Genomic DNA, 25,571 nt, shown 5'->3' with positions numbered 1-25,571 from the left:
GTTCTTTACACATTTTGAATACTAACCCTTTATCTGATATGTCATTTGCAAATATCTTCTCCCATTTTGTTGGTTGCCTTTTAGTTTGTTGATTGTTTCCTTTCCTGTGTAGAAGCCTTTTATCTTGATGAGGTCCCAGTAGTTCATTTTTTTGTTTCCCTTGCCTCTGGAGACATGTCAAATAAGAAGTTGCTGCAGCCGAGGTCCTGTTTTCCCCTCTAGGAATTGGCTTCCTGTCTCACCTTTAGGTTTTTCATCCATTTTATTTTTGTATATGGTGTAAGAATGTGGTCCAGTTTCATTCTTCTGCACATTGCTGTCCAGTTTTCTTAACACCATTTGCTGAAGAAATGGTCTTTGTCCATTCGATTATCTTTCCTGCTTTGTCAAAGATTAGTTGGCCCTATGTTTGTAGGTCCATTTCTGGGTTCTCTATTCTGTTCCATTGATCTGAGTGTCTGTTCTTGTGCCAGTACCATACTGTCTTGATGATTACAGCTTTTTAATACTTTTAAAGTCTGGAATTGTGATGCTTCCAGCTTTGGTTTTCTTTTTCAGGATTGTTTTGGCTATTCGGGGTCTTTTCTGTTGCTATACAAATGTTAGAATTGTTTTTTCTACCTCTGTGAAGAATGGTGTTATTTTGATAGAGATTGCATTGAATATGTAGATTGCTTTCGGTAGTATGGACATTTTAACGATATTTGTTCTTCCAATCCATGAACATGGAATGTTTTCCCATTTTTTTGTGTCTTCTTCAATGTCTTTCATAAGTTTTCTATAGTTTTCAGTGTATAGACTTTTCACCTCTTTGGTTAGGTTTATTCCTAGGTATTTTATGGGTTTTGGTACACCTTTTTTTTCTTAAGTAGGCTCCATGCCCAGCATGGAGCTCAAGGCAGGGCTTGAACTCAGGACCTGAGATCATGACCTGAGCCAAGATTAAGAGTCAGATACTTAACTGACTGAGCCACCCAGGCACCCCTTCTGCCCATTTTTTAATCAGATAGTTGTAGTTGGTTGTAGGAGTCTCTTAAATGTTCTGGATATTAATTTTATAAGATAAATACTTGCAAATGTTTTCTCCCATTTCCTAAGGCTACCTTTTCACTGTTATTTCCTTTGAAGCACAGAGATTTGACATCATCCCATCTATCTTTTTGTTTTTGTTACCTGCACTTTCCAGCTCCAGAATACTGGGGGCACCTTTTTCTTTTTTTTGCTGGTATTTCTATTTTGTTCATACTTCACTTTCCGGACTCTGTGCATGTTTTCCTTTAACTGAGTGTCTTTATGATGGTTGTTTTAAAGGTTTTGTCTGGAAAGTCCACCATCTCATCCTCCTAAGAGACAGCATTTTTTCCTTTGATGGGCCATATTCTACTTTCCTGCTTTTTTAAAGTATAACTTGTGATTTTGCTGACAACTGGACATTTGAATCTCATCATGTGGTCACTCTGGAAATCAGATACTCTCCCTTCACCAGAATGGCTGGATTTTTTTGATTGTTGTAAGGGTGTGCCATGCCAGCCAGAGGTGAAAACTCGAGGTCGTCTCAGTTCTTCTCTGAGTACATGTCCTTCCCTGGGCAATTGTTCCAAATTCCCTTGAACATGCATTTGATCTTCTAAGTCCTAATCCTTAAATGTTTGATCCACAAAAGAAGTACAGCAGGACAAATACAAAAGAAAAAGAAATAAGAACTGGCCTTTTAAACTCCCTGAAGCAGATTCAGGGGATGGGACTATAAGAATGGGAGTCTGTCCCTGTCTACACCTCCGCCACCAAATGCAGCAATCCACAGTCTAAACCTAGAACCCCAATCTGTAGGGGACAACGTTCCTAGCACCCACTTCGACACCCACAAGCAGCCACAGTGACTACCACAGGGCTGGGGTGGGGGATATGTGAACATTAAGACATAAGGGCTAAAACGGACCAAAATTAACGGATTTCCCAGCCTAGTTCTTCCCTGCAAGACATGAGCCTCCAGAGAGACTTGACTTCCAGAACAGTTACCACAGGCAGATTCTCTGCGCCCCTGCGAAGAGATGGGCTCCTGGGGCCTCCCCAACAGCACATGCGTTTGTTTCTCCTAATGAGATCTTAACGAATCTTTTCAGCACACGTAACACGAAAACCTCACTTTGTATCCCCAAAATGCAGCAGCTCTTAGACACACCTGTGCTGTAAGAAGAAAATGTCATCACATTACAGAAGACAGAAGCCCGTCCCACACCGCACAGTCACCAAGTGCTCTGCCCTGGGAGGCGCGCTCCCTGAGACTATGTGGGAAGTGGTGACAACAGCACTGTTTTAAGGTCAAGAAATGTTTTAAGCACTTAATACTCTGATACACTAACTTCCCACATCGCATTGTCTGTGGGGGTTCTGAGCTGACACATACGGCACAAATTCCACTCAGAGTAACTGAAAAGAGCCCAGGAGGGGATTCTGCGGGAGTGTTAGGGTGTCTGCTTCTCTGAACATACGCAGTTCCGGGTTCCCCCAGCGGGGGATGCCCAGCTCAATTGCTACAGTGCCTGAGGCAACATTTTACCCCACAAAGTGTTTTGTTTTGAAAAACGAAAGAATTTTTCTCCCTTTTCATTTGGCCAAATTGACAGTGATTTGTAACTAAAAAAAAAAAAAAAAAAAAAAAAAAACACCCAAAAAACAAAAAAAAAAAAAAACAAAAAAAACCCTAAATCAACCAAAACCACTTTCTTTCAGAAGTTTATTTTAGATAAACTAATTGAAAACAGATTGCAACGATGCACACGTTGTACAAAAAAACTAGAAAATAATCTAGCACTGGCATTCACTCTTACATTTGCAGGGCAGGGCCGCCAACCTTCTGCCCACGTCTGCAAGGAGATGCTTTCTTTGCGAGACTATACACATACACAAACCAAAGTTCCCTCTTGCAGAAGAAAGTAAGATTCTTCTCCATCAAAACAAAAATTGCATCAATCAATCTTTCCAGTTTTGCAGACCTGAAGCAATCGGAACCCCAACAAATGCAGAAACCACAGTTGGCTCAAGGTACCTTACCATCATTGCGGTGACAAACGTCTCCCACACCTGCACACCCCAACATACAGCAAAGCAACAAGCCCGTCAGGTATGTCATCGCAATTTTCAGTTTATAGCCAGGACTCCCGTTTCGTGAAACTGGACCAGACCAGGAAACTAACAGTCTAGCCAAACCATCTCAGCTGCAGAGGACTCTACCTCCTGTCCTTTTTTCCGGCTTTCCTCTTTCCGGAGAGTAAGTGCTTGGGCTTCATATCAAACACATGTCTGTCTGCTTCTCCTTTCTTTCCCAGGCGGTTCATCTTCTTCTGAGCATTTTTCATCATAGTCTTGGCTTTCTTCACCATCTGGAAAGCAAAAGGACACACGTTAGCTGCTGAGTGTCTGTGTGCTTTTTCATTACCAGTTAAGAGCAGGTCTTAAGTGTCCAGATCTACTCTGTGAGAAGTGATGGCAAGTCCCCCTGTGACCCACCGTGTCTGCAGGAAGTCAACTGTCTGCACAATGAGAATGAAGATGGGAATGAATGTTATTTCTAGACAAGCTCTGTGCCTAGAAGAACCTGGAAGATTAGGGGACATCTGCTGTAACTCCCTCTTAGGGACACACGAGAAAACAGAGAACCAGCCCACAAAACTATACTCACATCGGACAAATGATAATGCCAGTATTAAAATCCAGATTTCTAGAAGGAAAAGGCATGGTGGAAAGGAAATCCCAAGTTTCCATCAAGTAGACTGTTGGCCAGTTTATATACAGACTTTCTCTCGTACCTGAATTTTCAAAATGCTGAAACTAACAATTTTTGTGTTCATTTAATTTAAATAGTTTCAGCAAAAGAGACTGTGTACATCCAAAATGTCTTTCCTAAAAGACTGACCCAAACAGCTCCTTCTGGGCTGGATCCCTGCAGGGTCTGGTTGTAAGGTGGGGGCTTGGGACTCCAGGTGCTGAGTAAGCACTGTTTCCTAGCTTGTTCCCGCATGGCTGGCCTGCGGCTCACACCACCTGGTGCCCTATGACACCATGCTTCTGTCTACCCCTGAGAAAGGACAGCAGTAAGGAATGGTGCACCTAGGGAAGGGTCCAGAACACCCAGCTTGTCTCTCAGGGGCACAAGCACCCACCTACGGTCCCCACCTTCTAAACAGTAGCTGCGGGTATGTGCCCTGAGCCCTGGAGTCATCAACAGTAGAGACCACTATTTTTTATTGCATATCATAGGGGACTAACCTTGACGTCCCGAAGGCCGGAGACATCCCGTGGAGTCCGAGAGCAGCTGCGGCTCCGGGTTACTGATGTGGGTGGAACAGAGTCATCTCGTTTTCTCTTCCTTGTAACGCTCCGGGACCTTCTGGCCTGGACTGCATAATGGGCCTGGGAAGCATAAACAGCAAATTCAGTGCTGCCTGACCCCAGCCCGGCTCCCAGGCTTGGTGACAGACGAAATCACACCAAGAAGGAGACAGAACACTCAGGAGTTCTTAATGACATTATCAAATAAACTAAAGCTCTTTAAAATTATACATAGTTGGGGCACTCACTTTCAAATGTCCCCTCTCTGTAAAGAGATTTCATACTATTCTTCCTTTCTGATCTTCTCTTATACTCTAATGAACTTTTGCCTGCTACTCATTAAAAAAAAAAAAAAAAAATACACACACACATACACAGAGTTAACTTCACATTATTCGTCAAACGTACTTTTTCACTTAACACGGCTGCTTTATGTTACAAGCAACTGTAACTCCATTAGAAACCGTTTACCTAACGCTGGCCATTCCTGAATGCTGTCCTTTCCCCTAGGTGGTAAAACTAGCATCCTAACTGCTATTTTTGCTGTAGCGTGTCCTCTCTCTCCAGCTTTGGGGCTATCTACCTGAACACAGGGACAGCCCTCAGGAAGCTCAGCGCTGAGGCGAAGCAAAGCCTGCCCCTGGGAGAGGCCGCTGTGCTCGCGCTGGTGGGCGCCTCACTCACCCATGTCCTGTCCCCAAAGAACAACAAAACACCTGGACAGGAGCGCAGGCAGTTAGCCTGCACAAACGAACAGTCAGAAATCAGACGCTAACAGATGTTCATTAAAATAACGCTTCAGGGGCGCCTGGGTGGCTCAGTCGGTTGAGTGTCCGACTTCGGCTCAGGTCACGATCTCGCAGTCCGTGGGTTTGAGCCCCGCGTCGGGCTCTGGGCTGATGGCTCAGAGCCTGGAGCCTGCTTCCGATTCTGTGTCTCCCTCTCTCTCTGCCCCTCCCCCGTTCATGCTCTGTCTCAAAAATAAATAAAACATTTAAAAAAATAAAATAAAATAAAATAAAATAAAATAAAATAAAATAATGCTTCAGGCTAGCAGTGTAGTCTCAAACGTTGCTAATTAAAATCCAAATTAGTCTAACCCCTTTGGAAAGGAGCTGTAACACAATTTTCTTTTGATTTTGGTTATTCCAATTCTAGGAATGTTTTGAAAGAATAATCCAGAATATGAAAAAGTTATTTCAGACAAAAATGAATATGCTCCAGCATAATTCATCCAAAAAAAAGACCAGAATTCCAATAGTTATCTGAAACCCCTTCTAGTCTTTGGGCTCCCAGGAAAACAGGTCTGAACTATTTACAACCTAAGCCCGTCTTGTGTTGACTCAACAAACCCTCATGTATCTGGTCGCTAAACAGAACCTAAGATGCTCCATGAAGACTTCAGTCACCAAGTGAACTTGGAACCAAGTTCAAGTAAAAAATATAAAAAATAAGCTTATGTTTTGTTCTCTGACATTCTATTCCAATTTGTATTCTTACCAGACACTAATTCCAATTTATTGTGTATTTCTTACACATCACCGTATATTCTGAGTTAACAGCAAATGAATTTTTTAAAAATCAGATTTAGTATTTTATTCTGGAAAAATCATTTGACAATATTGAAGCTAAATATTAAGTGTACACCTAGAATTTAGTAAACTTAATTTAAAAAATCAGAATTATTTTAAGATTAAACAGCATTAAAAAGAGTGGACAAGGGAGGTTGGAGGGAAATGGGCCCACATAGTCTATGTGCTAGAGGTGGAGGACACATCAGGGACATCACGCAAAATGCTCAGTGAGCCAAACAGAATGAATTGGTATGTGATGATTATTCACAGTGTTAGAGATTTCATGACTAGTGGCTGGATAAACAAACAGTAACCTCCTAACAACACTCAAACTCTCTCATGTTCCCCAGAGGCAAAATGACATGCTAAATATAAGCTTAGATATTTATTCATTTACTTATGTGTAGTATATTCCTTCTTCTTAGTAGTTTTTTTCTCCACTATGTTTTTGTTTTTTGTTTTGTTTGTGGAGATGAAAATTGGCAATATGTAAGATTACTGAAGTATAATGATAGATTTTTGAACACAGAAATGAGACCATTTAAAATATTTCCCTGCATATTTTTCATAATTGGGATGGACAAGACTATGTCATATAAAATTGGAAAAAAAAATTGGAAACTCAGATTTTACTGGTAGTGAATAGTGTCATTTAGATGGAATGTCAACTTCAAACAATGAGAAATTCATGTATTGGCTCTTTGAATTAAACTCAGTGGCTTGAGTTGAATTTACAGTAATGCCAAATAAATGGTTTTATGAAAACTGAAGAATTGTCTTTCCTATTTTCTACATTGTAAAATATCCTGTACCTTTTGCTTTTTCCCTTCAGACTATTCCAAATCTATCATTCAGCTATTAGTATGTTATCAACCTATTCTGGAATATACTTTGCTCTCAAAGTTGACTCTGTTGAAATTTCTTGGCAAGTTAACTTTTAAAATAAAGCTTGCCCTAAGACTTTTAAAAGTAAAAGTGGGCATCTATGTGGATAAACTAATATTAAGTTCATTACCATCATGTAAAATTTCACAAGAGTTGATGATTATTTCATTTGAGATAAGATACGATCTTCACAACTGAGATAAGACCTCAGATGCAACCATAGTTAAAATTCTATTTTTTCATAGATACATCTTTCAATATGTATGTCATTTAGAAAAATACCTTATATATAATAGGATTATTAAATTCTTCCTTTTATACAACATAAGTTGAAAATTCTTCCTTTTATAACAACGTAAGTTGAAAATTTTCTCAAATATTTGTTCCAAATTTTCTGGATTTTATAAATCATTTACAGACAAGTCTCAGGTATTTTGTAGTAACTGTCTTTTGAATCAGTACTTAATGCTTTTTTTTTTTTGAGTTCTATAACTTTGAAGATTATTATTTTCAATTATAACAGTGAATAAATTCTTTTTTTTTTTTTAATTTACATCCAAATTAGTTAGCATATAAACAGCAAATGAATTTCTGAACAGCAACCAAACTGAGGTCTAAAAGACACTAAAATTTTTTACTCAAAAAAATGTGAAAAATTACCCCAAAATAAAAAATGCTTGGGGCGCCTGGGTGGCTCAGTTGGTTAAGAGTCCAACTCTTGATTTCAGCTCAGATCATGATCTCACAGTTTTGAGCTCAAGCTCTGTCGCATGGAGCCTGCGTGGGACTTTCCCTCTTTGCCCCTCTCCTACTCACTCTCTCCCAAAATGAATAAACTTTAAAAAACAAAAAAATTTGCTTATACATCAGTGAAATATAGACACGATCTACAGAATATGGTTATAACTACATCTTAAAGAAACAAAGATTAAAGCCCTCTGCAGAAAAAATTAAATAAAAAGATACACACGGCATGTTAACCTAGATTATTTTTGTGCACTGTGAACACAAGTGATTTCTTTCTTTCTTTCTTGTTTCTGGTATTTTTCGTATTTTCATTAACCTGAAACAGAATTCGATGTATATACATACACAATGAAATATTAAAAAAAAAAGAGAGAGAGAGAAAGAAGAAAGTGCAGAGGCCACCTCACATCATTGATGTTATTACTGAAACATCACCGTAATGCCCAGGAGCAGTCCCATGCTCAGGGATGACTTTTAATGCAAAACGATGGGAGTGTGCAAGGCATTCTTAAATTCTCACGTGGTGAACAAGAATGGAGTATGATGAAGACACCCCTGCATCAGCAGCACAGTCCCTTGAGCTGAGTGTCCTGAGCCGTCCCACGGGGCATATGGACAGCAGTGGGACAAACACGTTCCATTCTCAGCCAGCCACTTCCAGCGACACTCCTCAACAGACATACTCGAAGTTCCTATCTCTTCTTTGATCACATCTGTAACCCCCCAGGTTTCTAAGAGTCTAGTTTTCTAAGGCAAAGCTGTACATGTCCACGTACGTATGTGACTGAGACCATGTGCATGCACTTACATTGTCTTTGTCATCCATGTCAACACCAAGACTGCGCATCTCACTCTCCAAGACTTTCCGCTGAACCTGAACACAGGGGAAAAGGTATGTTTTCAGAAAAATTAGTTTGATAAGATGCTTAAAAAAAATTTCACAGGAAAATGTACCTTTTACAATTATCTAGGATACATTTCTTTTAGAAATTATATCTTTTAATTGGGCCCATGTTCATGTTTTTGGACAGTTCACTGAAGCCCATGGAAACCAATATCTCCCAGGCTGTGACTATGTGCAAGATGACATACACTTCACGACCTTGAATTCTGCACAACTCTGCAAGGGGCTCTGCATGCAAGGATCACTGACGCTGAGGTCACATGACATGCCCCAAGATGCAGACTCCAGCGACAGCAGCTTCTCCCAAACCCACTGAGCGCCACTGGGGAAACAGATGGAGGTCTTGCCTACCAGGAACCACTCATTTGCCATCATGTGAAAAGAGTACTTCAGACACACTAATGCGAAAGGTATCTGCCCTAACCATCATCCTGTCTTTGGGAAGCTTACCCCCCGCTTTCTGTCACATCCTGTGGTTTGAGGGTGACCACAGGACCTGGCCTCACCTGCCGCCCTGACAAAAGCATGGGGCAGGAGAGAAACAGACCTACAAAGATGGAGCAGAGACTGAAAAGAATTCTGACATCATTTGACCCATTTGTGCCTGAAGTGTGACTCTCCCTGTCCTAACTAGTCACAGGAGCTAACATGTTGCCTGAGGATTTAAGCTGCCCTGCGTTAGGTTTCTGTAAATTGCAAAGAGGAGCACTAACTAGTAAAGAAGTTAAAGAATAAGAACATGTTAAATGACGGCTTTACTGTCACAAATTACGAATCACAACCTCAATCTGCACAACTGCAGAGAGGCTGAACCCAACAATGCTGAGCCTGGATGTCAGCAGGAAGGGTGCCATCAGCACAATAAAAAGATCAGGGCTCGACCAACCTCAAAAGTCAGTACGTATCACCAAACCAAGTACGTGCAATCCCATGGCCACGTCTAGGCTGACATGCTGCTTTTAGCAGGGCTGTGCAAGAATCCAAAGCTGCAGAAACCCGTCCTGCTGCTCTGGAAGCACAGAACTTGCCTTCTTAGCGGTTCGAGGCATCCTGGGCCCCTGTGTGTTCTTCTCCTTGGACTGCAGAATTTTCAACTTCCTTTTTTCCCGAATTTGCTTTGCCAGCTGGCGGATCTCCACCATCTCCTCGTCCTCGCTGTCGGATTCACTGTCATATTCGCCTGCCGCCGTTCTCAGCTCTTCTTCTTTTTCTAACTCCTCCAATTTCTTGAAAAGGAATTAAACAAACTCAACAATGAAAACCTCGTGAGTGTAGCCACGTTCATGTGCCTCTCGGGGGCAGTGAGCGCCCGCGCCTGGCCCCACACAGGATGCCCCAGAACTCAGCTCCCAGCAAACGGCATCTGGGAGGAAATGAAGACCATGCAGCACTAAGCCCACGGCACCCCGTGAGCGCTTCTATGTTGTCTCCTTCTCTTCACTCCAGACATCGAGGGGACACGTGCACATGACACCTCCCTCGTTCCCCAGCACTCCCAACAGACCCAGGACAGAACCTCCGTCCTTGAAGAACTAAGAACTCATCTATGTGAGCTGACATAGGTCTCCAATATCCCATTTATCCATTCTGAGGCCATCCTCAAACACAAGCCAACACAAGCCAACACCACCGCTGGCTGTACAGTTTAAATAAAAAGAAGTTACAGGGCGCCCAGCAGGCTCAGTTGGTGGAGCATGACTCTTGATGTCAGGGTTCTGTCTTCAGGCCCCACACTAAGTATACAGATTACTTAAAAAATAAAATCTAGGAAATAAATGAACAAATTATGTATGCACGAATACACTCTATAACCAAGCAAAGAAACCCTGACAGCAATGCTGCAGTCAGATGCGGCCATGCCTTGGCTGATGTGAAAAGCATGGAGGGAGGGAGGTGGGCAGGAACGGGCAAGGCCAGTCGCAGGCTGCGAACCCACAGGCTCAAAATGGACGTCACTCAGAGAGCAACAACGAGGAGGCACATGTAGAGTGTGAAGGAGGCTGTGACCTGGCTCCTGAGCCAGGAGCATGGACCGTGCGTGAGCAGAGCACAGGTGCACAGCTCGGACACAGGCAAGGAGGAGAACCAAGCACCAGAGAGTACAGAAGATTCAAGGGAAGGAGGAACAGGAACAGGGATGAGGAGGTTCATGTAGGGTTTCCTCCTTGGAGACCCGCAGACTGAAATGGTACAAGGGCAGCATCCGGGAAGGAAATGAGGGAGTGTTGACGGGAAACACTGTTTTTTCAAAAAGCTTCGCTGAGGAGAGAAAGGCAGCAGAGCAATGAAAGAAGGACCCAGGGCTTAAGAAAAGTTTTGTTTTTAAAGTGAAAGGACCCGTGGACACCACAGGCTAAGCAAAGCTCCAGGAGAGGAGAACAGGCTGGGTTGGAGGGCAGGGGCTCGTGGCCACCGGAACGCACCTGCCCCACAGAGGCGGCCGTGGCCGAAACCGCACAGGGAGCAGAGCCTTGGAGGGAGAGGCTGTTAGTGACGGCTGGAGAAGCTCACGGTGCATAAGGAACGAGGGCAGCACGTACGGCCGGGCAGACAGCTGTGGTTGTGCGATCAGGGACACAGAAGTAATAAAAAATCACATAATACAACAGGAGACACAAACCTGCATGATGTCAGGGTCGATGTAATCAGCTATATTGTGGCCTTCCCAGATCTCGGGTATCTTATCGTGTTTCTCAGAAGAGTTCATTAGATCCCAGTACTCTGAGGTTGAAAAAAAAGTTATGTTCACTGCAGTTTTTAATACCTTCAAGCACCACGTGCCCAAAATGAGTTCTTACACACATCTCTCCATGAAGATAACAGAGCGCCTGCACATAACACCTCAGAACAGCACAGCAGAGGGTCTCCAAATACCTCCTGGGTCGCCCAGCACCTTGGGACCACGGGCCGAGCGGGGGCAGGGAGGACAAAGGCAGCAGTGGCCCCAGCACCTGCACCATGCACGCTGCAAACCACCCTCCTCCTGAAGCCACAGAACCACCCCCACACAGCCTCATCTCTAAGAAAGAGATGAAGGCACAGCCACAGGGCAAGAGGGCACTGAAGCCCTCCCACAGCATCCCGACAGGGATGCTGGCCCTTACTCTGAAGGTCCAAGATGTAGTCGTCTCCCAGCTCTACTTCAAGGTCTCGTTCCTGAAACCAAAGAACAGATAACTCTCATCAGCTCCTGCTGGCATTCCAGGCGCATGAACGCCAGGCACCCCTTGCCCCAGGAGACAGCCTCTGCTCCAAGCCGAGAGCCCGTCCCTCTAATGCCTGTGCAGCCCGGCTATTCCCAGTTGGCTCTACGGCTCACCTCCACGCAGTGTCCACAGCCACCTCCCTCCCACTCACGAGGGAAGGGGCCTTCGTCAGCCACAGCTGTGGTCACAGAGCCTGACGGTAAAGGCCAGGACACCTTCAGTGCACACACATGGCCTTCTGCACCCGCGAAAGTAGACCTACCCGTTTCTTCCTGGGCTCCCCAATGTCCATTCTCTTCCTGCGCGCCACCACTCCCTCAGGGATGAAAGGGGGCCTTTCCTGAGGAGACATCACCAGAAAGAGTGACATGAAACACCTTGCTGAATGCAAAAGGAACATGAGAGTGAAAAGCCAGAGGCATGCTCTCCGTCTGCAAGGGCAAGGTGAAGCCAGACCAACTCAGAACCAACAGACTGGGGGGCGGAGCAGGGCCAGCTGGGCACGGAAACCAGGAGACTCCACAGCTGATCCAAAGTTTATCTAGAAAAAATAAACACCAAGACTCTCGAGAAGATTATGAACAAAAGAAATGATACAAGAGAAAAACAAAGCAGACAACAGAAATCTAGACACGAATCAAGTCCATACAAGAAGTCAACAAAAACATACAGTATTCGAATCTCAGTCCTGAGATTAAGGACTAGCCAGGCAAAAACAGAGCTGGGTGGCTGCTTCCACCTGCTGCCTAAGAACAAATCAAATGCAAGACTGAGCAAAAACTTCTGTTCAAAACAGGTAAAATTAAGATAATTAAGTACAGGACAAAGTATAGGAGAAAAATATTATCAAGATATTTTTGGAATGAACGGGAGGTCTTTCTATGCAGGACACAAAACCTAGTTACCATAAAAAAATATTAATATTAGCTAATAGCATATATTAGAAAATTATTAAATATTCATAGCATATATTAAAAACATATAATCTCTTTGAAGCTGAGAAAGAAAACCCAAATCAAAAAGCAAATGACAAAAAAAAAAAAAAAAAAAAAAAAATCCACAGAACATACAAGAGTCTGGGGGTGCCTGAGTGGCTCAGTCAGTTGAGTACCCGACTCCTGACCTCAGCTCAGGTCTTGGTATCAGGGTTGTGAGTTGAGCCCCACAAAGGGCCCCAATTTGGGCATGAAGCCTATTTAAAAAAGAACATATGAGAGTCTGATTTCCTTAAGATAAAAATTATAAATTAAACGAGTAAAAGATAAATGACCTGAGGAACTAATAGGCCAGTAAGTACATGAAAAATGCAGGCTTGGCAGGGCACCTGGCTGGCTTGCTCAGTGGAGCCTGCAACTCTTAATCTCAGGGTTGTGAGTTCAAGCCCCATGTTGGGTGTAGAGATTACTCAAAAATAAATTGTTCAAAAATAAAAAAAAATGCTTGCCTGAACTGATCATTAAAGGAACCATCGATTAAACTGACAGCAGCCAATGATGAGGGGACGCTCAGCATATCCCAGGAAGGCATTTCTGGGGGACAATGTCATTCTCAATGGCCTACTGAAAACTCACTCTGCAAATAAAAGACTTATGCACAAAGACATGCAACAGAGCACTGTTTGTAACAGCAAGAAAACAGAATAATTTTAAAGAATGTAATACACGTTCATGTTTAAATTTTTTTAAAAATATGCTCACACACCAGAAAGATTTATGGGAACATTAAGACAGTTACCAGTAACTATGTCTGGTGGAGCGAGCAGCAGGCTTTACCTTGGCACTTTTATACTTCAGGACACAACTGTTACTCTGGACGAGAAACTCAAGCCCACTGTGATGCCCACAGGGGTGGGTGTGTGCGCACACGGCGCCCGTGAGCCTCACCCATGAGCCCTGCATGAGGCAGGTGCTGGTGTGTGCGGACAGAGGGCATAGGCATCTCGCTCCCAAGTTCCTTGGAAGGGCAGCCTCACCTTGTCATCTCTCTTGCTTGGCATGGCTAGATGCAGCCTGTTCAGCACCTCATTCACTTTATTTCCTTTCATTTTGGTTTCAACCCGATGCGCCAGAAGCCTGTCACAAGCCTGGGAAGGTGAGAAAACGGGACATGACTCACAAGGCACCCACCTTCCGGGCTGGAGGTGGGGGTGTGGGAGAGGAACCAGACTCCGCAATAACCAGCAGACTGTGTTCCAAGCTTTGGGTCCCACTTTGCGCTTTTCCTCAGGAGTCACATCCACTGGTGCTATCTTGGGGATCACCCCAAGATCCAGGTGACCCCCCGGGGGCAGACCACACGCTCAGGAGGGAGCAGGCCTCTCCCTTCCCAGGCCAGGCCCAAGCTGGGGCAGCACCCCATGTCCCATCTGGGCTTGCCTCCACCACCAGTCACCCTCGCGCCGTGTTCCCTAGCCAGGTTCAAGGCCCACCCTGGGCCCTGGAGCAACAGCGCCAAGCCAACCAACAGTATCAGACCCTGCCATCTCTTTTCCTTTCAGGTAAAAATAAAAAGGACGTAAAATGATCAGAATCGCATATGAAATCTAACAGGAAATGTCTCTTTTCTTGTTTTTTTTCCCTGCTTCTGAACAAGTTTCACAGTACAGCTGGCACAGACATCCCGGCAGGTCAAGAAGGGCAGCAGGCTGTGCACGAGGTTCAACCCCCCCGGGGAGGGAGTCAGATCATCCCTCTAAACCCCGTTTGGACTGGGCGGGATGGGGGAAACCAGGGCTCAGTGTGGCGCACACGCTCTCCAACCTGGACAGAAAGCCTCTCCCCACGGCAGACACCTCTCACGAGAAAGGCAGTATAGGTGTGGATGGAGCACTGACCTCAGTTTTCACCTGAATAACCCCTTCCTCCGTCAGGGTGCTAGTCTCAATCACGGGGAATCCTGCGGCCTGCAAATCTGCAAATATTTTCTGCAGAGACAGAAGGAAAACAAGAGAGCCATTATTTATTTCTACTTCCCTACAGACAACTCTTACTGCTCTTCATGTTGGGATCAGAAATGCAAATTAGCCTGGCCGTGGCTCATTTGCAAATTCTTCTAAAGGACGTTTCCCCAAAATGTTGATTTCCTTCCCCCCATATTCTTCTGTGACAAAGAAAATACTACTGGGAGGATCAAACCAGACTACAAAAGCAAACCAGAGGCTCTCTGGAACATTCTGTGAGATGTTACCTTCTAAAAAGGAACAAGATACAAAACTTTTAAGATGTTTTCAATACTACTTTTAAGTAAAATGCATAGAGTCTGCAGCCTAAGAGAATTCCTTAGAAAACACTACAAAAATGAATAATCACTGCACTCCAAAGGAGGGGCTTCACTTGCGTAGCTCTTCACCAAGGCCACCTCATTCAGACGTAGGGGGCCAATCCTGTGACAGGTAAGCTGCTCACGAACAAGGTCAAACACCTTTACTACAGGCTCCCACTTACCAGTTAGACTTCCTCCTCTCCTGGAAACAGCAGTGGTCCTGGGCAACAGCAGTGGTCCTGGGCAACAGCAGGGTCTGACAGCTAACCCCACCACCGACTAGCACGTGATGCAAGCCTCTGTGCCTCTACCTGAGCTAGCCGTAACCATGTTCCTCACATGGTGCCGCTCCCACGATCAGAGCACGGACAGCATACACAGGGCAGGCTGCAGGCCACGCCCTAGTGTTAACCCAACAGTCACATCAGAATGGCATCCGCCACCCACCGGCTTTCAGATTTTTCAATCTGCCTGATGACATCACTGACTGGTAGCCCAGCAATGCAGCAATTGCTACCAGTGACTCCAGGATGGAGACCTCACCCCATCACGGCCGGCAGACGGTGAAACCCAGACACATTTCAACCCGAAGCCTGAGCACCTGGTGCAACACTCACCCTAACCTTTGGTCGTCACAACCCAAACCCTGTCTGCAGCTTCCAAAGTGATTAACCTAAAAAACTGAAATTACTTAATAGGGATCTGAGTCCTTTCAAACAAGTGAATTCTCTGATATCAGTGGTTACCTAGTTAGTAACTTGATGAACATGCTGCAGTGCCCATTAAACCAGTACAGCTGTTTAAAACCCTCTCACCAGGTATTAAGACGTCCAGCCAGCATGAGACAGAGGTGCCAGGAAGAGACCCTCTACACGGAGCTGGTCGGTGGCACATGCCCCAGGAGACGCAGCCACATCAAGATTACTCTAGCGCACTGGTTCTTAAAACTCGAGTGTCACCCACCACGCAGGGTGCCTCCCAGATTGGCCCTGTAGGCCCGGGTGCGTCCAAGAATCTGAGAACCTGTTACTAGTGCCAACCTTCTCCAGGCAGTTATCCCCAAAGTGCCTATCACAGAGAGCTGTGGGGCCAAGTGTGGGTGGAAAATGAGGGCTAACCACCTTACCTGCCTCATGGAAAACACAGCGAACACTATGTACTCACAGTTCTGGCAAGTTTACAGGTGCCCCTTCTTCATCATTCACTCCATGCTTACCTCCCAAACTCATTTCCCCCACAAATGTGTGTGGCAGGCACGTGACCCCCCCCCCCGCCCCCCCCCTCCCCAGGAACCTCCTCTGGAAGCACGGCTCTGGGCAACCAGCCAGCAGAGACCCAAAGGGCCAAAGCCCGTCTGAAGGCGCTTTGCATCCTCCAGGCACCAAGGTCGGAGAACAGTCGCATCCTAAAGAAGCACAAGACCTTTCTGGGGTTAAACACGCCGTCCTGACAAATGCACAGGTACTTGCACAGCCTCCAAGAGCAGAGGACAGAAAATGTCAGGTGTAGTTTGCCACTAACAAACCACTGAGGGAATGATCTCAACTGTGGAATAAAAATCTTTACTAGTATTGCTGAAATTCCTTCTCAGCTTTGGTTGTCTGCGAATAAACTTAGAATTAGTACGTAAGACTCAAAACATTCAGACAGTTTACCTGATCATCTTCAGAAAGTTCAGCTATCCGCTTCACATCACATTTGTTTGCTACAACTATAAGAGGCTGGAACAGGGAAGAAAAACAATGAAATGATTATCCTCGCGGCAGAGGCTATGAACGGCAAACACCCGTCCCCACACGCACCTTGTTGATGAAGAGAGGTTTGATGTTCTGGAACAGCTCCAGCTGCTCCCTCAGCCCGTGCCCACAATGCTCGGACAGATCCATCACGTACAGGACCGCGGCGCGCAGGTGAGCCAGGGCCGTGATGGCCTGCATCTCAATGGTGTTCCGATCCTCCAAAGGGTGGTCCAAAATCCCGGGAGTATCAACAACCTAAGCGTCAGGTCTGTTACTTCAAAGCACATATACCCACAAATGTCTTGCCCAGCATATCCTGGAGGTGACTCACATACCCAACCCGGCCCTCTCAATACTAGTAAATAAGACGCGGGTCTCCCAACTGACATAATGAAAAAAGCAATGACGGAACAGTACCTATTCTTTAAATATTACAAAAAAGGGGGGGATGAGTCGACCCTGCAGAGCTCACTGAAGAACCAGTCAATGACCTACAGAAAAGGACTCCTCTCTCTTTTTTTTAAAGTAATTTTTGTTAACGTTTGTTTATTTTTGAGAGAGACAGCACGAGCAGGAGAAGGGCAGAGAAAGAGGGAGACACAGAATCTGAAGCAGGCTCCAGGCTCTGAGCTGTCAGCACAGAGCCCGACGTGGGGCCTGAACTCACGAGCTGTGAGATCACGACCTGAGCTGAAGTCAGATGCCCAACCGGCTGACCCACCCAAGCGTCCCCCTTTTTTTTTTTTTTTTAAACATATGCTCTATGCCAAACATGGGGCTAGAACTCATGACCTACAGATCAAGAGTCACACACTCTACTGACTCAGCCCACTGGGTGCCCCGACAGAGAGAACAGAACTGGCAAACACTCCCAGGTGTTAGGAATGACTTTATCGTTTACAAAACTAAATTCAACTGTGGAAACTGCCCCATGCTTTTAAGTGGCTAATGCACATCCTTTCTAAGGACAGGGTCAGGAACGACAAGGAGACTCTGGTTTCATGAGAAGCACCACTGCTAACGTGATGTAGCCATCTGCTCTGGCAGCTGGCGGCTTCCCGAGTTCTCACAGAAAAACAAGCACTGCACTCGGGCAGCCGCGAAGCTTGGGAGTTTTCTTCATGAGGACATTCCTGGTGACCCCGAGAACCTGTCCCACCCCTTCGGAGTCTTCCTGTAAGTGTACTGGGACCTGGGGAGAGACTATAGTTCTTCAGGGACCACCAAAATCAAACCCCGTTCACAAAACCACCCAGACGTGAGCCCCATGTCTGACGGTGGGAACGCTCACCTGCCAACGCAGGTACTTATAGTCCATGTGCCCCACAAACAGGGATTTGGTCGTGAATGCGTAGGGCTGGACGTCCACGTCGGCTCTCGTCACCTGAAACAAAACGACGAAAACTTCCACAATCACACGAGCTCCAAACCTTACTCCCGGTCAAAGAAGGTAAATGTGGCACCTGTACGTCATGGAGACTAATGATCTCGGCAGTAAGACAAAACAACCAAACGGAGAGCGAGAGAGCTCCCATGATTACACTCCCGATGTCAGAAGCTGCCGCTGACAGACGGACAGGCTCCACTTCCTCATGCCACCAGGCGAGGCCAGGACACAAGAGTCCAAATACAGGACGGGGAGGGGAGGAAGGCCCAGCACCAGGAGGGTACCCGTCAGCTTCTGCTCTGCTCCACCCCAGCCCCACTAATGCCCCACAGAACTTGCTGTGAAGACAGACTTGCTCTATCTACACTGCTGGTGCGGGGCCCACCAGCCACAACTCCCCATGAACTCTTGAGATGTGATCGGTGCAACGTAGGAACTGAACTGTTTGTTGTTTAATTTTAATCAAGTGGCCAGTGGCTTAGTGCCGCAGCACTGGCTCACGAGCATCTGAGACATCGGCCCAGACACCGCAGAGCTTCAGCCTGTCACGTCAGCACAACTCGGGGACAAAATAAAAACCTGCAAATGGGCTTCAAGTGGAAGTGCTCCTGGCAGCAAGCACCACACATATGTAACTGTCGTTGTCTGGCACCTGAGCTGTTGTTGGTTGTGAACTGACATTTTATTTTATCTACTTATTTATGAACCGACATTTTACGTGTGGTTTCTACTCTGTTCAAGTCCCTCAAACTCAGCCAAGTGGTCTTGAAGCACCAAGTTACTAAATAAACAGCACCCTCGAGTCCCAATTAATGAACTCAGTCAAATCAAGAGCAACTCAGCCACTTCCCACTACGGGGACCGAATGCTTGATGTGAGCAGTGACACATCAACCAGTGACATTCACGTAGTGCCTCAGGAAGCCCACTTCAGCGAGTGCAGCCTGCCACGGTAGACGCTAGCGCCCCCAGCACTACCACCCCCAGATGAGGCTGAGACGGTACGTCCTGGGAAAGGCTCTCCGTGTTAACAAAACCGGACTTAACATCTCAAATCCCTTAGAAACTTATGGAATGCATACTAGAACAGAAATAGCAGCCGAAACCTAGATTCAGACAGCATCAGTCCTCCCTTCAAGTAAACAGCTATTTAAGGCGGCAACAGTGCTGACAGACTAACCGGCTGGCCATCCTCCAGCCCACACGGCAGGACATAGCAGCCCTTGGGTCTCAGGTCCTCGGTCACTTGTGTTATCACCAGACACGTACTAACCTTATTGATGAAGCTGGACTTGCCAACATTTGGGTACCCACACAGGAGCAGGGTCCTCGTATTCGGGTCAATAGTTGGCAGACGGGACAGATGCTGACGCACTGTGGGAAATAACATGTGCTTGATTTCTTAAGAGCAATTAAGAAACTCAAACTTCTGCTTGACTGCTTCACATAGCTGTACTCCTGGCCCATGGTTATACTAACCCCACTCCAACATTTATAATGTGAGCGACAGAAAAAGTATGAATAGAAAAAAGATTGCCTGCAGAGGCACCACAGCACACAGCAGCGTACTTCCCGACTCTGGCTGTACCCACAGTCCTATTCAATAGGTCAAAAGTGGGGCCAGAAACACATATCTAAGTGGTGCCCAGACCGCTCTTACTAAGTGGGATATTTGGAAAGCATTTTTGAAGCAAGTGTGCATGCCACCACTTCCTGCCAAGGCACTGGGTTAGTTCCACGCAACGACTAGGTGCATCATCTGCAAGGCGGTGACACCATGAGGCCACCCTCAAGACTAAACAAAACAGATCGCTGGAAGCACTGGCAAAGCAGTCAAGTACTACAAGCTTGTCGCAAATCATTTGTAAGATGTCAGGAAAGGGGGAACAAACCCAAAGGACTCGAGAACACTTCAGTGTAAAAATCTATGTATAGAGGCAAATACCTGTTTCATTAGAAATACTCCTTTAATTCAGAACCGTCCTCTTTAATTAAACTATCATGTAACAAAGCTGGAGTGGCAATTTCATGCTAACACATATTGCAAAGCTTTTATTTTATTTAGTTTTTTAAAGTTTGAGAGCGAGTGTGTGCACGTACACACACACATACATGCATGCATGCATGAGTGGGGGAGGGGCAGAGAGAGAGAGAGAGAGAGAGAGAGAGAGAGAGAGAGAAAGAGAGAAAGGGAGAAAGAGAATCCCAAGCAGGATCTGCACTGTCAGCATGGAGGCTTATGTGGGGCTCAATCTCGTGAACTTCAAGATCATGACCTGAGCCGAAATCAAGGGTCGGACGCTTAATTGACTGAGTCACCCAGGCGCCCCTCTTTTGTTTGAGAGAGACAATGTGTGTGAGTGAGAGAGGGGCAGACAGAATCTTAAGCAGGTTTCATGCTCAGTGCAGAGCCCAGCATGGGACTTGTTCCCACGACCCTGGGATCATGACCTGAGCCAAAATCAAAAATCGGATACTCAATCAACTGAGCCACCTAAGCGCCCCAGATATTGAAAAGTTCTTAAAATTTTTTTTTAAACTTTACTTTTAAATTTATTTTTTAATGTTTGTTTATTTTTGAGACAGAGAAAGAGCACAAGCAGGAAGGGGCAGAGAGAGAGAGGGAGACAATCCCAAGCAGGGCTCCACCCTGTCAGCACAGAGCCCAACACAAGGCTGAATCCCACTAACTGTGAGATCCTGACCTGAGCTGAAACCAAGAGTCGGATGCTTAACAGACTGGCCACCAGGCGCCCCAAGTCCTCTTAATAGAACAAACAATTTATGGGGCACCTGGGTGGCTCAGTCGGTTAAGCTTCTGACTTCAGCTCAGGTCATGATCTCAAGGTTCATGGATTCAGAGCCTGGAGCCTGCTTCGGATTCTGTGTCTTTCTCTTCTGCCCCTCCCCTGATTGTACTGTCTCTCTCTCTCTTTCAAAAATAAATACATAAACATTTAAAAAAATTGTACTAGTAATTCATAAGCATTTTAAGCACCAGCTGCTTTTTCAGTAATAACTAGCCTGTCAGAGTTTCTCAAAGGATGGGTAAGGAATGGTTTGATCCTGTTAGGTCTAAAATAAAACAAAAAAGAGCACCCTAAAAATAAGTTCTTGACAAGAATCGAGTACCTTAACAGCACACACTAAACACTGTCCTTGCTTACGTAAAAGAGGTACCTTGTTCCAAATACTCCAAACTCTGCTTCTGTCTTTTGATGATTGTACACATCCGGCCGAGGGCGGCTCGCTTCAGCTGCTTGCAGCGGTAGAGAGAGTCTCCGTATTTCATAAGCCGCACATAATCCTTAGCCACGCTTAAAGAAATAAAAAGATATAAGATACTTTTCACCTCAGGCAATAATTTAAAAGATACTGTATTAAAAGATACCTTACTTGTCCACTAAATTTTTGGCAATATTTATTTGTCCCAAGGCCAACTTGTAATGGTCCTTGTCATAGAGAATGTTCATCAAATCAGCATAAAATGGATGGATATCCTAAAACAGAAATAAAGCGGTCATTCTGGGACAGGTTTCTCATCCCCATGTGTCAATAATTCTTGAAGAATAATTTTGAAGTATGTCCTACCTTTTCCACACTCTTCAAACCCCAGATCTCCTCCCCGGTCCATTCTCCTGACTGAGGACTGTTTAGAGTTCAGGGGTCACTTCTGCCTGCCCATCTAGCCTGGGCCCCAGACTGATCCCCCTTTACCTCATCTGCAGGTCTCCATTTGTGCACCAGACCCCCTGCCCCTCCTACTCAACACCTGAAACCAGGCCTGCAAACACGCTGTCATTTCCCCCTCAGCTCTAACAGTTGGAAAGCTCCCTGAACCCACAACCCTTCCGTTCCTTTGCTCCCCTTCTCGAGGAAGGTCACAGAGAGGTACTGGCTCTTCTTCCTTTGAACCCAGTGTAGTCCGAATCATGCCCACCGGTCCTTTAGAGCGGCTCATCAGATCAGCTCCCTCCCCGAACTCCTTTCATCTTACCAGAGCGTTCCACAGCACCAGACAGCTGACCACTCATGCTTCCTGGGGCTTTCCATTCAACTGGCCTCTGGGACCAACCGTCTGGCTCTTCTCTCCCCTCGCCGCTCCTCAAACTCCCTCGCTGGCTTATGCTTCCACCCAACACTAAACATCAGAGTTCCTAGGAGCACTTTTCTCTCCAGGTTCAGCTCCTAGGTGACCTCACGTGGATCTAAAGGCACTGACGGGTTCCTGAGTGCCACTGCACATCTCCAGGCCACACCTCTCACAGAGCTCCAGACTACTCGCACTTCGGCTCGGACACCTTACCAGAATCTCAGACCAACGCGTCCAAACCACCCCCTTCCCCGTCTGGATGGATGGCAACTGCAAGATGCCCAAGATGCTACGAGCAAGTTCAGCTCTTCCAACCACCACCAGCTGTTTACGTCGGTGCGTCAACCTTCAAGTGGTCTCCTAACCCCATAGGCCACGCATCCTCTAAAAGAGAAGTCAAAGCTCGGCACGTCCCACACTCAACTTGGAAGGTTTCCCTAACAACAGAACTCGAGCCCTGTACCAGGCGGCTCACCGACTCACCATCTCTGACTCATCTCCAGGTACCCTCCCTCTCACACACCCTGATGGGTCTTCCTGTTTGAGACCTCACACTCTGTACCTCGGGGCCTCTGCACCTGCTGCTTCTGTGCCTACAGTGCTTCTCTCCAGGCAGCCCCACAGCTTGTTTCCTTCAGATCTCTGCTACAAACTCTAGAGATTTCTAGGTTTACAACGTTTCCCCTCACTAGATGAGGACAGGGACTTATTACTACTGTGTTCCCAGGGCCTAGATAAGTACCTGAGACATATCAATTATTCCATGAATGTAACTATGCTAACCTTCTGCTCTAAAATTCTCAGATAGCTAACGTTAAAAAAAAAAAAAAAAAAAGAAAAAAGGAATACAATGTTCACAATTTAAATGTATTGTATTAAAAAATGATACCAAGGATGAAAAAGATAAAACTTCTTACAAAGAACCACAAAAATCTGGTGCTAATTAGTTCAAAGCATTTTGTTTGCCCAGATCAGGTGTTTCCAAATATCACACCAGTTTCCAATCATCTTACTCTTCTGGTTCCTCCTAGGTAATTTCTAGGGTAGCGACCCTTTCCCAACAAACTATCCACCCATTCAACGAGCCTCTACTGAGCACCTACAGCATGCCCAGGAGACACGTGTAAAGTTAAGCGCCTGTCCGCTAGCAGAAATCTCTACTCTTATTTTAAGCACATCTGTAATTTTTTAAACAAACTACTGTCACCTTAAGTAAATATAAAAGAAACTCTTGTCACATAAACCAACTTTTGCCTCCTGGCTTAACCTAGCTTTACGGACTATCTTGGGACAGTGGCCACTTTAGGCTCTCACCCTGCACTGTGGAGCCCACCCCAAATAACCCTGCAGCAGTGTTCTCCTACACGGGGATTTCACGAGCAGTGTCTGCTCTTGGCTTTCCACGGCTTAATCAACAGGTAAACTCTACTATGCTAGAGAATGAAGACTTCAACTCTTTTAGCGGAATGCAGAAGTCACAGCTCCCCCAGGCAATTTCTTCCCACCAGTCAACAGAGAGGACAGTGCTGAACTGACCATCACTGGCTGATGAAACAAACAGTGGTGGACCTCAGGCCACTGCTACAACCTGAGGCCACAAAGGAGCCTTGGAAAGAGGAAGCCCATACAGGCTGGTGAGCTGCCAGGTTCACAATCCACAGCGTTTATAGAGCGTGGGTTGGTGCCTGCAATCCTAGAAGTTACCAAAAAAAAAAAAAAAAAAAGGTGGCGGAGATAGCTTTGGGCCCTCTTATGGAGTTTAGTTTGGGGGAAAGGAAGAATACTAAGGAATAAAAAAAAAAACCTGTGTTCTTTTCCCAGCTTTGCCATGAACTCACAAAGTCTGCCCAGTGAATAATTCTGTTTCCTTCATTATCTGTCAGATAAGTACACAAACTGGCTATAAATTATCTGAAGGCTCACATTGATATTGCCATATGTGTCCCCCAGAATCACTTACATCCAATTTGGGGAAATCTGTTAGAATCTGTGAGAGTCTGTCATGGTAATTTTGTTGAGTAAATTTGACTTTCCTCATGTAAAAATGTCTAATGCGGTGAATTTGGTAATGTTTATGTATAACTGTTGGAGTCTTCCGTTGAGTCTTCGATAACGTCAGGTCAATAAAGTCCTGTAATTAAATAAGAGACAGTACACCAAAAATGTTTATTTTCTACCCACTTATCTGAAACCTCAAAAACCAACAATTAACAATACCATATATTTTAAACTACAAACACTTTTCCTAACTAAATCTTTACTCTTTTATATCCAACTTGGTTCACGTTCATAGTTTTTGGCTTTTAAAAAACATTTAGCAGGGGCGCCTGGGTGGCGCAGTCGGTTAAGCATCTGACTTCAGCCAGGTCACGATCTCGCGGTCTGTGAGTTCGAGCCCAGCGTCGGGCTCTGGGCTGATGGCTCGGAGCCTGGAGCCTGTTTCCGATTCTGTGTCTCCCTGTCTCTCTGCCCCTCCCCTGTTCATGCTCTGTCTCTCTGTCCCAAAAATTTAAAAAAAAAAAAAAAAAAAAAAAAGTTGAAAAAAAAAATTAAAAAAAAAAAAAAAACATTTAGCGGATGGCTGCCTAAATAAATTTTATCCCATATTTAAAAAAAAAAAAAATGTTTACTTGGAGAAAAAGAGACACGGAGACACACGAGCGAGTGGGGAAGAGCAGAGAGAGAAGGAGACAGAGAATCCCACATGGTCAGTGCAGAGTGTGATGCGGGACTCGATCCCACAAACTGAGATTGTGACCTGAGCCGAATCAAGAGTAGGACATGCAACTGACTGAGCCACCCAAGGAGCCTCATCCCACATTCTTAATCTCACCTGTACTTCCAATACCTAGAACCCTCTGAAACTTTAGTCATGTAACTCAAGCATAAACCAGAAAAAATATTAAAGGGAAAAAATTCTGCAATTCAATCCACGTATCTTTGACTTCGGAAGCACATTAAATAAGTAAACCTAGATGTGGAAAGTGACTGAGAATGGACACACTCTTGCTCATGTACCCAGTGCAAACAGAGACATCAAGCCCAGAGACCTCCCCTAACCCCTCCATTAGCGGAGTCTAGGAATCCGTAAGACCAAGTTCAAAAGTCTGACCTACTTCACGAAGTTTTCCCTGACCCGCCCCACCTCTTGGGGAGGAACCTCTCCTCTCTAGGAAGGACCCCAAGGTCTGGAGAAGATCCCTGACACTCGAGGAATAGACACTCACCTCTGGGGAAGGACCCTGACATCAGAGGACGAACGTTCACCCCTGAGGAGGGACCTTCACCCCTGAGGACGGACCTTCACCCCTGAGGACAGACCCTGACACCTGAGGAGGGACCTTCACCCCTGAGGACGGACCCTGCCGCCTGAGGAGGGACCCTGGCCCCTGAGGACGGACCCTGCCGCCTGAGGAGGGACCCTGATGCCTGAGGACGGACCCT

General features: G+C 45.6%; 1 protein-coding gene across 1 annotated transcript in view; it reads right to left on the bottom strand.

Moving 5' to 3' along the window:
• Positions 1-2,723: 2,723 nt before the first annotated feature.
• GTPBP4 (GTP binding protein 4) overlaps positions 2,724-25,571 on the bottom strand; it is a 23,585-nt gene continuing 737 nt past the window's right edge. Inside the window, exons 2-17 of the mRNA XM_049626761.1 lie at positions 24,088-24,258; positions 21,431-21,534; positions 21,215-21,351; positions 19,308-19,408; positions 17,940-18,032; positions 16,712-16,903; positions 16,565-16,630; positions 14,482-14,571; positions 13,621-13,731; positions 11,911-11,988; positions 11,547-11,598; positions 11,063-11,163; positions 9,471-9,668; positions 8,347-8,412; positions 4,270-4,413; positions 2,724-3,383 (exon numbers count right to left, since the gene is read on the bottom strand). Of these exons, the coding sequence (XP_049482718.1) occupies positions 3,231-3,383; positions 4,270-4,413; positions 8,347-8,412; positions 9,471-9,668; positions 11,063-11,163; positions 11,547-11,598; positions 11,911-11,988; positions 13,621-13,731; positions 14,482-14,571; positions 16,565-16,630; positions 16,712-16,903; positions 17,940-18,032; positions 19,308-19,408; positions 21,215-21,351; positions 21,431-21,534; positions 24,088-24,258 (1,857 nt within the window). The 3' untranslated portion in view covers positions 2,724-3,230. The remainder of the gene's footprint in view (positions 3,384-4,269; positions 4,414-8,346; positions 8,413-9,470; positions 9,669-11,062; positions 11,164-11,546; positions 11,599-11,910; positions 11,989-13,620; positions 13,732-14,481; positions 14,572-16,564; positions 16,631-16,711; positions 16,904-17,939; positions 18,033-19,307; positions 19,409-21,214; positions 21,352-21,430; positions 21,535-24,087; positions 24,259-25,571) is intronic.

Source organism: Panthera uncia, chromosome B4 (assembly GCF_023721935.1).
Source record: "Panthera uncia isolate 11264 chromosome B4, Puncia_PCG_1.0, whole genome shotgun sequence".
NCBI classification, from domain to species: domain Eukaryota; kingdom Metazoa; phylum Chordata; class Mammalia; order Carnivora; family Felidae; genus Panthera; species Panthera uncia.
Note: the sequence above shows the minus strand (reverse complement) of the source record. Positions and strands in the feature narration are given on the sequence as shown.